The sequence below is a fragment of the Drosophila albomicans genome, chromosome 3, assembly GCF_009650485.2.
Source record: "Drosophila albomicans strain 15112-1751.03 chromosome 3, ASM965048v2, whole genome shotgun sequence".
In the NCBI taxonomy this organism is placed as follows: domain Eukaryota; kingdom Metazoa; phylum Arthropoda; class Insecta; order Diptera; family Drosophilidae; genus Drosophila; species Drosophila albomicans.
In genome coordinates, this window is record NC_047629.2 from 45,997,170 (window position 1) to 46,009,800 (window position 12,631).

The 12,631-nt window shown below is 38.6% G+C and overlaps 1 protein-coding gene across 1 annotated transcript; it reads left to right on the forward strand.

Moving 5' to 3' along the window:
• The first annotated feature begins 3,774 nt into the window (after positions 1 to 3,774).
• Positions 3,775 to 5,109, forward strand: LOC117568900 (major royal jelly protein 1). The gene is made up of 2 exons (XM_034249803.2): positions 3,775 to 4,686; positions 4,754 to 5,109. Exons 1-2 carry the CDS (start codon positions 3,804 to 3,806, stop codon positions 5,047 to 5,049), a joined length of 1,179 nt encoding a protein of 392 aa, XP_034105694.2. The 5' UTR covers positions 3,775 to 3,803; the 3' UTR covers positions 5,050 to 5,109.
• The last annotated feature ends 7,522 nt before the right edge of the window (positions 5,110 to 12,631 follow it).

Consider the following 12,631-nt stretch of genomic DNA (forward strand, 5'->3'; position numbering starts at 1 on the left):
AATGGAGAGAGGGGAGAGGGGGAGCAACATGTGCAGTGAATTATGGCCAAGCTGCGCTTTGAGAGCAGCAGCAGAGTATGAATTAAAGCTGGAGCAAAAACAGATCAATAAAATCGCTACATGGGTCAATCGAGTTGACCCTTTTGGCAAGGAGAAGGAGAGGAAAGAGAGAGAAGAGGTGAAGTGGAAGCAGTGAACTGACTTCCGCAGATTTCGAACTCAAATCTCGTTGTAAGCAGATTGAATTTGTGTGTGGAAATCATTTTAATAAACTGTCGCAAGTTGCCTTTTTTGATGATAATCTGCAAATTTATAACTCATAGATGTGTGTGTTGTAGTGAGTGTGTATGTGTGTGTGTGCGTGCGTGTGTGTGTGTGCGTGGGCGAATGCTTGCCTGTTGCGGGGCATCAGCTGCCAGCGATGCGAGCTGCACGAGCTGTAGATAAATATTTATGCGCTTTCATAAATAAAAGCAATAATGAAAAAACAAATACAAAAACGAAAAACGAGCAATGACAACGCCAACGGAATCATGCAAAAATCTTCACACGAGTCGCATGTTCAATTCAGATATCTGTCCGACCGACTGTCGACTGTTCTGACTGCTGATATGTGAGTATTGTTGTGTGAATACTATATATACATATAAATAATAAACCTGGCCATTGACAGCATTTGGTGTGCCCATAAATGGCTCAAAGTATTTCGTATTCAATAAATTCCGTTGCAATTTGCAGACAACTCGAAAATATACACAAAATGCCAACAAATTGCAAAAGACATTTGCAATCTGTTCAATTGTGCAACATTTATGCCAAATGAACGAATGCAACAACAATAATTGTATTTCAATAAAATCAATAAATATGCGAATTTACTACTGCAGGCGAGTCGAAGTCAAAATTCTCTAGCAACATTTTGGAAAAATAAAAATACTTGAATTTTTGTGGAAGTTGACTTAAACTATGAAATAATAAATAAATAGTCCAAATAATAAAAATACATATATACATTTGTATGTTTTTGAATCTTCCCATTATTAATTAGCCATAAAATGCAAATATTCAAAGCAAGAGTATCTGCTTCTTAATGTGACACATCTTTTATTTATTTTATGACAAATCATTTAATTCGCAGAATAACGAAATGAAATAAAACGACATCGAGTCGCAGCTTAAAGCAAACGTTGACACAAAAGAAAGTTGGAGAAGCGCAAAACGAAGTCAAAGATTAAAACGAAAGCGAAAGCGCAAGCAAAAACACAACTCAGGCCACAATAAATTAATAGCAAAACAATAAAGAAAGAAAGCAACAGTCGAGTGTGCTCGACTGTGAGATACCCGTTGCCCATTTTGAATAAAAGCAAAACAGTGCTTTATTAATTTTAGAATATATCAGATTAATATACTAAAAATACTAAAATTATATATTTTTTTTTGTTATATTTGGTATTTTGATATACCAGATTATTAGCCAAAAACAACTAAGACTCGTACTAGGTATACTAATTAGCACTGAAATAAGCACGATTATATATTCGAATACCCGCAGTAAAATATTGAATAATTATATTTTAAATCATATATATTTTAAAGTAAGAGAATATATAGAATTATTTACAGTCAAGCGTAAATAAATATATATGTATAATATATTCAAAATATACTATTAGTTGCCTTGGTGGCCATCTAGCGTTTGTTCCCTACAACTTTCTGACTTCGGCATATTTTTCCCCCTTCGTTAGATCAAAAGATACAATCAATCACTGTCCGCAAATAGCCTTTATACCCAGTAATAGTCCGCAAATAACAAAAGCCAAAAACTTGAAATATTATTATAATTTATGTGATTTTTCCGTTTGCGAGCGGGGAGGAAAAAGTTGCTGTGGCCAGCAAAGTTGATCGGCCCATTTAACAGAGAGTCGAAGACGACAAGACAAACGTGACCACAGACAATTTTCCTACAGTTTGCATGCTATTTGTTTTGTCCGAAATAAGGGGCAAAAAGGAATCGAAAGGGAAGGAAGAGAGAGGCAAATTACATGTCGCATTAGACTAAGGCTATTTGCTTATTCAATTGCGACTTTTATTGGGCATATTTCGAGTATTTTAAACAAGCATTTTGCAAACGTAGCCAAAAAAAGAATAGAGAGCCAAAGTAAATAAATATGGGACAGACTTGTCTGATACTCGGACGCTGCACATGACGTATACGCCTCGTTAAGCGGGGCAATAAAAGCAGTTAAAGTAATCGCAGGGAAAATAGCTACGGGCTGAGATTCAATTCGTGTCTAATGGCAGGTTGCCAATGGGTCAGTTTTCATCTCAATCGCAGTCGCAGTCAAGGTCTCTGGCTCGGTCTCAATCCCTGTTTTTTTTTTTTTTTTGCTTTGTCGTCGTCTCTCTTATCTGCCCTTGGGGTTGGAGCAGCTAATGTTTGCATAAATTATGTAAGGCAAGACGCCCGGAAGTGCTTGTCATCAATATTTTTTCCTGCTCCAAGTAGACGTAGAGAAAGCTCTCTTTGTGTATGTGTGTGTGTCTGGAAAAGTGTGCAAATAAATCACGCAAGTGAGGGCAAGAAGGCAGCCCACATACGGGCATTGTGGTGGAGGAGTTGGGCGTGGCTTTTGGGTCTGACATTTTGGCATGCCGAACATGTCGCGACGCTCAGGAAAAACTTTCAGCATCCTCGCAGACAGTCTGTGTGTTCGCCTGTAGCTACTTTGATTGTGCAGGATTTACTTAAAGCCATTATATGATAAGTTAACTCTATTAATAAAATCGAAGCTCTTCTACTCTTCAACTATTTGCTCTTGCTTTGTGCTGTTGTCAATTATGCGTTTGCCTTTAATATTTCAAGCAGCGTTTGAGTGATTAATCAATTGGTGTATGATTTCAAGTGCATCAACATCAATTAGCCGCAAATATGCCGCTGGTAATGATGAATGATGATGATGACGACAATGATGATGATGACGATGAAGAAGCAAATGCAAAGCAATTGCAATCAGAAGGCACTTAGCTGGCTTAGCTGGCCATAGGCCAAGCTCTCACTGCAGTGGGCGGCAAATTCATTTCACACTGCATTAGGTACAGTGAAGACACAATATAAACTACAACTGACTCTTTTATATTTGTTAAAAATTTTGTTTATTTAATACATTTTTATTACAGCCAATTTGAACATAAGAACATAAGTTACTTCAGTTTTTTATTGCAGTTAAATAAAAGCGAAATTTCAATAATTAATGAATACTATAATTAAAATTACAAACAAATATAAGTGTGTAATTTACAAGTATAATAGGAATAGACTTATTTATATACAATTTTATAATATATAATAGTTGTATTCAAATATATAAACAAGATTGAGAAAAAATAAAATATTAATTTTAAATTGCATGGCATATAATGTTAAACTAGAAAATTAAACAAAATGCAGATACTCAAATTCATTCATTTGAAGCTAGCTTCACTGTTTGACTGTTTTGCTTTGATGCGGCTTCTGCGCGTGAAGTATTTCAATTATTTTTAATGCAATTGGCTGCCAACTCGAACACTTTCGCACTCTCGCACACACATCACACACACTCACACACTCTTTGCACTTGTTTTTTGGCTCTGCGATGCCATCAAGGTTCTTCCACCCAAAAAAAAAAGTACTTGCAATTTGAGAAATTGGCTTGCAGCACGTCTTTGATTTGTGGCCGCATTCGATGGGCTTATATAAGCGCATAAGTTGGCCAACTCTTGGCGCAAAACCCCACAGCCACAGTTCTCGCACAGTTATCACAAATATGTACATCTCACAAATAGCCAACAGCCAAAGGCTGCTGGCTTTAGTCGTGTTAATCCTTGCCTGCATCGCTCAACGCGCTGGAAGTCAGGGCACCAAGTATGGCCTGTGGACACCGGATCGCGCGCACTCCGACACACAGCCCATTCAGTGGACGGGCGGACAGTTTGAGTTCCCCTGCGCCAGCACCAAGTCGCTCTTCAAGAGCTCCGGCAAGTACATAGCCAAGAATGTGATTGCCACGCGTGCCCAGCTAATTGGCGACACCATCTACTTGGCGTTGCCTCGTTATCGTAAAGGCGTGCCCGCCACGCTGGTGAAGACCACCATTCAACCGGGCACCTGCTCCACCACGTTCAAGCCTTATCCCTGCTGGGATCTGCAGGAGGAGGGCAACTGCAAAGCGCTGCAATCGGTGGTTGATCTTGTGGTGGATCAAAATGAAGTACTCTGGGTGCTGGATACGGGCATAGTCAACACGCTGGAGACGCCGGTGCGCAAGTGTGCACCTAAGGTGGTCGCAATGTCCGTGAAGACGGGCAAAGTGCTGAAGACAGTCTCCCTCGAGGGTCTCACCTCGAGCAGCTCCCGGTTGCAGTATCTTGTGGTGGACTATGCACCCGATGGCGGTTGCTTTATCTATGTGAGCGATGCTGCGAATCGTGCGATTATTGTCTACAATCTGCAGGCGGATCGTGGCTTCCGTGTCGTGCTGCCCAAGGCAGTCTCCGCCGGTTGTCGTTCCCGTGATGTGCTCTACATCGCTTTGATACGTCGCGATTGCGGTTCGACGGAACTTTACTTCACATATCTGAGCACCAGCAAACTGTTCTCGCTGAAGTCCGAGTATCTGCGCAGCGGTGTGGCCGATGGACGTATTCTTGGTGAGTTGGAAACACAAATTGGTTGCTAGTTAAATTATTAACTTTCTATTTCGTATCTTCGTTTTAGATCTGGGCAAAAAACCCAGTCGCATGGTCATCATTGGCACCGACAATGGTTCGGCGATATTCTTCCGCAACGAGGGCGATGCCGAGGTTTATCGCTGGGACACCAACTCCACGTTTGCGGAGACGAACTTTAAGCCCGTCTACCGCAGTCAGACCTGCCAGCTGGTCACCCATGCGGTGCCCGATTACAAGCGGAATACGATGCGTGTGCTGCAGAGCAATTTTCCCGATTACATGCAGAATCGCATCGGATGCGGGGCCATTCAGCAGCTCAACCATATGCAGGGTTGTTGGTAGACACACAGACACAGACACACACTCCAATATACATTCTAACACACACCACAACACACCACACTCTAACACACACTCCAACACACACTTTGATTGTTGTTGTGACTGCGCTGGCTTTGCTGGAAAAGCTTTCTGAAATTGCAGTCGTGGCAATAACTGACAAAAAGAGCCAAAACACAAACAAACAAATGGCTCAATGTATTTGCATCTTGTATATACTCTAAACTAGCAAAACTTTAGTTAGTTACTAACTCTGCTTGTTCTTATTATATTGTTGAAGCAAGCTGAGCAATAAACTGATTTCTGTATCTTTATTTAATGACTTCTTGGCTGGGAAATTGGAAATCCGATTGCGTTTCAGCTTGAGAGCTCATTCAACTGCTTCCACACACTATCTAGCATTAGAAAGACATTCGTGTAAGGATTAAGCGAGTCAAGTTTATTCAACTGACAGCCAATTGTAGCCCATTGAATGTGCTCAAATGAGTGCATTCAACTCGACGAAGCTCCACATGCATGATTGCAGCTAAGTATGTAGTCGACATTACACTTGCTGTGCTCATAAATTGCTGATTAAGGTAATTCTTTTTGGGGTCAATTACCTTAATGTCGCAGCAAACTGCTTAAAGAGAGCACTAAAAATTGGTAGTGGCAATGTGAAATGTTGTGCTTACAGAACTCTGAAGTCAGCGACTAAATTCCAATGTTCTGTAAGCACTTAAAAATTTCATGTATGCAGAGATTCTGTTTGAATTTTAAGATATTCTATTCTTAGAATTTAGAATATTATTATGACGAAATAAATAATACAAAATGTGTACCAAAAATTTGTTTAAATTTGGATATATTCTGGTGTCGATAATTTATGTATTATTATGGTAAAATTAATATTAATTAAAATAAATTTCGCCATGCAATTAGTTTGCGTGTTAATATAAATTGCTTTTAATTTAAAGAGAAAATATGTGTGAATTTAATTTAATTTATATTATATAATTTATCTAATCAAAAAACCATTTTCAATATTTATTGTCTAAAATATATTTCTTATATAGCCGAAGGCCTTAGCAAGCAGTAGTTTAGAAATAAGTTAATCTTTTTCTATTAAATAAAATACATATTTCTCATTAAAATGTATTTTATAAAATTGCAGCAATTACGCAAAATCATGGAGCTGCTAGAATAAGTTTTATTTAAACATTTCACAAATCAATTAAAATTGTTTTACTTTAACAAAGTTGAGCTGAGAGCTGAGTTAATTTGTTTTATCATTGCACAGCATAAAGATAAACAGTTAAATAAAGTTTTCAACTTAATTGACTTATAATTAAATCGAAAGCAACTTTCAGCGAAATTTTGTGCAATGCGTATGCAGAAAAAATGCAATTGATGCTTAAGCGAATCAAATTATATTTAATTAATATATATTAAAAGAAAAATAACGCAGATTTTAACAAACCCTTCCAGATTTTTTATTAAATAACTTAAATTAATAGAACTATTTGTTTTAAAATTAATTAAGCACATTATTAGGTAATGAGATAGTTATAAGTGTGGAAATATAAATATTAGAAACAGAGAAAAGTTAAAGTTAGCCTAAAGTCATGCAAAGACATTTCCTACCATGGTACAATGCAAGGAACAAAATATAGAATTTTGTTGAGCAGAAAATATTTCCATAAGCCACATAATTAAACCAAACTTAATTAGCTTCAATAAAAGCTTTATTCAAAGCGTTTAAATCTTCGTCTTTTCTATAGCTGAATAAATATATGTATATATGCACTCAACTTGAAAGGTGTTGGCTTTATCTTAACATCCTGGTTTCCGTCTTTCAATCTTGCCGCTTATCCTGGCCATCCATTCAAAGTACTGCTGTTGGCTTCCTGTCGGCTTCGTTCAACAAGTTAATTAACATAACTGCACGATCCACATTATGAGCTGACAGTTGCAATGACAATAAATTCTTGAGGCACTTAATACGCTCGGCCCTGATTACAGTATATTTCAAGAGCAGTCCCCGCTTTCAGCGCCTCCATCCATTCGCCTTTCATCCCTTACAACCCGTGGAGTCTACGACTTAATTGCGAGTGAGGCAGAAGAGATTCGCGCGGAACTGTTTCAACTTTAACGTTCGCTAATTGGGGAATTTCGTGATAAATTGCACGCGAGTTGCCCGACTCCTTTCCCTTCTTCTTTGCTCTGCTTGGCATCCTTTCGCCACGTCCTTGGGCAGGTTCGCCTGTGTCAGTCGCAGTTCGACTCGCTGTCTTCACCCACGTCTTAGGGAACATTGAGGCGCCAAGCGTCTTCAATAAAAAATCAATTAAACAGCTGCATTTTTTGGGCGTGACGATGTTGACCTTTGGCTTGGGGGGGAACCGTTGGGGTCTGTTGATTGTCGACACTTCTACGGCTGCAGCCACGTAATTTCATGTGCTCATTTAACAAATTGCTTTCGAGTGTGTGTGAGTGTGTATTTTATGGAGCTATGAGTGTGTGTGTGTGTGTGTGTGCGAATACAATTGAAATTCGTCAGCTCAAAGGCTTCGTGGTGTCGCCGCCAAGTAGGCAATGGGAATATGCGGAGGTCGACGCTAATGGAAAACGGGCCCACATATCATAAATGTGTCAGCGACAGCAACGCAAATATTAACAATAATAAATTTTTTTTAGCCACTCCTCCCACACACCCAAGCAAAGCTCCGAAAATAGCCAACCCACAAAAAAAACAAAAAATGGTGGAAAAAAGTTTTCATTGTTGCTGCTTGGGACTTGGAACAGCTGACAATACCCGAAAAAAAATGCTCGTATCATCCGTCAGCAAAGCCTGCGATAAACTTGTCTCTCTCCGCTTGATTTACAAAGCATTTTTGCTCTTAGTTTTTTTTTTTCATTTTTTTTCCATTTTTTTGGCCCACTCGAACAAACAAAAGTGGCATAAACGAAACAAAGGGCTGGTCACAACAGTCTACGCACTCGTATGTGTTTTACGGTGAAAAGCGAAAACATTTCCAAGAAGTAAAATTTTGTTTTGACAATAAAATATGAATAAATACCGAGTTGATTTGTGCTGCAAAGAGCGACGTTAACTAAACTACAGCAATAAATATTAAATGTGCTGCAACCTTTTCGACTAATGAAAAGCTTTCACAAAAAAAATGTGTTCAAAACAATTTCAGAAAACTTTTCTTATAATACAACTTGAATGTTGAGCTGCAATAATACGATTTTAATGTGGAATAAATATTAAATAAACAAGCTTCAGCTTCAGCTCAGTAATTCATACTTTTTGACGGCTGAAAATTACATTAAAGTTGAATTCAACAATGAAAAAGATGTCAAACTTTAGGTACAATAAAATATTTAAGAAATATGGGAAATTTGAAGATTATGAATGTGATATAAATACACATGAAATAAAATTTTGTTTGAGTTAAATTCAACTTTGACTTTTATCTGCCACATAAAAATATGATTTACCCTTAAGACATTCGGTTGAAAATGTCTTGAGATGAAATGTTTGATTTTGATGTTTTGGCTCCTCGGGCTAAGGTTGTCGAGGTGCAAAGAACTGTGTCATTTGCTTTGAAGAATTTACGAAGATGAGAGCTGTGTTGCCTTTGACACAAAAACTATGCATAATTAAATTTGCTAGCAGAGAATAAAAATGAAAATGAAACTGCAGGAGGAAAGAAAAGAAGCTCTAGAGCTCAGAGAGGGCTCTAAAAAAATAATAATAATTTTTCCTGCACTTTGCGGAGACAGGAAAATAAAAGCACAATGACAACAACAATAACAAGGAGTAAGAAAGTTACTGTCGGTTGTGCTCGACTGTGAGATACCCATAGATTTGAAGAGTATTATAACTTTATTTGTTTGACTGCTGAACATTTTGTTGTGATCAGATAAAAATTGCATAAGAAATTTAAGAAATAATTATTTTAGAATATATTTTATAAAATAATTGTACTACATTTAGGGTATATAAATTTGGTAATATTGCTAACATATACCATTATTAATAACCCTTAATATATTTTAGTAAATGTTTGGCATATTGCTTTGATGTATGGTAAAAAAATATCAAATTAATGTACCAAAATTATATTAAAATATATTAAGGGCTGTATGAGGCATATCGAATAAGGAAATTTTTGGTATATTAATCAAAAAAGTAACATATACTTGGGGCTATATATGGTATATTGATAAAGTACTATATTAAAAATATACCGTAAAGTACAAATATAGGAATCAAAAATACTGTAGTTATTATTCACACAAAATTGTAACACTCATCTACCCTACAGCTCCGGGTATAACAACAGACAGGTAGTTTTAAGGCAACTTTTGCGCACTTCCCCTACCGCTTTAATGGCTGGCTTGAATGGCTTTGGATGTTGCACATATGGAAGCAAGCTTAAATAAAATTGCTAGACTGCTTGGGCGAAAGTTGACTCAGTCTGCAAAAGAGTTTGTACTCAGGTCTTTCCCTTGGAGCAGCTCAGATGTGTCAAGTTGTCACAAGCTTAACCATAATCAACTTTGCATTTGAAGTTTGTCACAAAGCTTCATTTAACATCAAAGATGTGTCGGTTAAGGTCCATTAAATTTATATCAAATTCAAAACAGTTGCTTTATGTGTATGTAGAGCTCAAGATATTTATCAATTTACCACAAACAATGATTGATTTTGCTCCTGCTTTAGCTGCTTTAAGTTTATAGGCACACAGAACCAACGTGCTTAAATTAAGAATAAAATCGTGAATCAAGTTTGGAATATGTGAAAATTTAAGAACAGGCTTGTAAAAAACTTCTTTTTCTTCACTTCGTGATATTCAAGATTGTATTCTTGTTTCTAAAATAGAAAAACTTGAAATTGAACTAAGAAAAGCAAATAAAGAAATGAAGTTCTATACTTAAAATCAGATTGATTTTTACTCCAATAGAAAGCAGAAACATTCTCAATTCAAGAGTGGAAAAACTGAACCTTGACAAATCTTAAATAGTATTAAACACATACTAAAAGCGTTTAACTAAATCAGTTTTATGCGCTTATAACTGTGTCAGCAACTTGGTGTTAGTTGGACACACGTCGCATTATTATGGCTGTCACAGCTGCGACATTCTCTTGGCCACACACACACACATATCACAGGCTCAATTATGAGCCTAAGTGTCGTTAAAGCAGCAGCTACCGCTAAAAATCCAATCAATAACTTTTCTTTTTTATCACACGCGGCAGACGTGCGTGGCATGAGGAATGTTGGAGCACCGCATGCCACAACCTGAGAGCAGGAATGGAGACCCATTAGATATGCAAAAGGCTGGCAGGATAACAGCCCGAGGGATAAAACGCGCTGCTCACACATTACACATTACACTCAACTCAACTAAAACGCTCCTCGCTTCGTTGCGATTCGTTTCGATTCCGACTGACATTCAATAAACATTTCAAACGTTCAATTATTTTTCAATTGCATCGATTTGCGCCGAACACATTCAGCTGGAGTTGGAGTTGGAGCTGGAGCAAACGTAATACGTAAGCAGCTCCAGGACACAATCAAATCTGCGACGCAAAATGACAACGAGACATTTGATAATGTGCACAGAATGACACAGAGCTAATGGAGTGTGGGGCTGAAAGGGGAAGGTTGGAGAGGCGGAAGGGGAAAGGGAAAGCTCTCTTTCTACTGTTGATTTTCAGCGTGACTGTCGTTTTGCCTCAATTTTGCACGTGACCCTACAAAATTAAAGCGAAACGTTAGCCGGAAGTTATTTGACAGCCATTTTGTTGTCCCGCCAGCTAAATGTGGCTGTCATTTGGACGCACAGCACACACACACAAGCACACTCTCTCATACATGTATATTATGCCAAATCCAATTCAGCTGCTTTGCATTAAAGCTTGGCAGTAGCTGATGCCAAAGCTGAAGCACTATATCCGCTGGCATCCGAACGACAACGGCAACGACAACATCTCTGCGGTTTAGTCTCTATGTGTGTGTGTGTCACTGTGTGTGTGTGGGAGCTAAAGTGCCCGCCATAGTAAACAGGAAATGCTGACTTGACAGCGCCATTCTCCATTCTATCTCTTCCCCTGAACATTCATTCCTCCCGCCCCCTCCAGCTGCTGAGATTCGCATTGCCAAAAAGCAGGCAAAGAGCAGCTGCCATAGCAACTGTTCACTTAAACCGCAAAAACCAAAAGCATTTTGGGCTTCGCAACCCAGCGCGATAATCCTTTCAATTCACTTGGACATATTTCTGGGGTAACCGGGCTGGCCTGGGTTTCTAGCTATCTCTCACCCTTTCCCCTTGGGCGGAATTATTATGGCCTGTGCCATCATGTTTAATAGCTCAAATTTAATATTAGATCAAATACTCGTTGTCGCAGAAACTATGCTGACACTGAATGACTTCGACTTTTGATAAATTTCAATGGAAAATTTAAACATATGTTAGCTGTAGATAAATAATACATTTATTTAAGTTGTTGTCGTAAATCAACTGAATGGGCATCATAAACGGTTTAAGTTAATCAACAAATGTGTGAAAAAATACAACCACCAACCAACAACTAAGTAAATAAATAAATAATAACAACCAACCACATAGATAGATAGAGAGAGAGTGAGTGCGAGTAAATTGAAACACATACTGAAATGACAAATGTGTGTGTGAGTTGGCCAACATAAATCTAACAATGAAGCAGCTGGCAAAAATGGGGCGAACAAAAAAAAGTGGAACATGGAAAGCGGCCTGATAAAACCGTAACGCTTTATGGCCACTCAAAAAGGGTTTAAACATATTTTCATACGGCATTGCCAAGTGTATTAAAACGCCATTTTGTTGTTCTCGTCAGTGCTTTTGTTGTGTTGTTGTCTGAAATAGAGTGCAGAGAAAAAGTGTGTGCACTAAATCATTTCATTTGTTGATTTATTACACATACGCCAAGTGGCCAACGGCCAAGCGATTGCTATTCCCAAATGTACAAATGTTTGGCAGTAGCTGTGTGTGTGTATGTGTATGTGTGTGTATTGTTCTGACAGCCAACTAGCCATGTTTGGCAGTTAGCTAGCTTTTTGGCCAAGAACAAGTTTTCGCTATAAATAAATAAAATGAAATCAGAAACGCAGGTAGCAAAAATTTCGCGCGCCAAAAGACAGCAAGAAAAAACACGGCAGCGAGCAGAGAAAGGCGTGTTTCATGTTCATTCATAAAAAGCAATGCTACACACAATCCACACGCCAAAAGCAAAACAAACAAAATGGCTGCAAAGGCGTGAGAGCAGCTGCCAGAGAGTGAGAGCGGGAGAATGAGAGCGAGGAAGAGAGCTTTGCAGCGCTGCGCAACGTCAACAAGTCACGTCAGCTGTTGCTGTGGATGCCAAGTGGATGCAATTGGCTGGTACACCAGTTGCGCCTTGTGGAACCCAAAAGGTTTGTTTACCGCCTGACTCTGACAACAGCTGATTGCTGCTGCCGCTGTCGCAGTCGGCGTCGCAGCCGTCAGCCGAGTGCTGGCAACACTTTCGACAGGCGCACAGGAAACTGACTCGCGTCGAGCGACGAGGCCCAAA

Bases quoted from the DNA above. Each gene is read 5' to 3' on its own strand.
- LOC117568900 (XM_034249803.2), top strand. From the start codon at position 3,804: ATGTACATCTCACAAATAGCCAACAGCCAAAGGCTGCTGGCTTTAGTC. The intron at 4,687-4,753 runs GTGAGTTGGAAA...TCTTCGTTTTAG, and splicing joins GGCCGATGGACGTATTCTTG to ATCTGGGCAAAAAACCCAGT.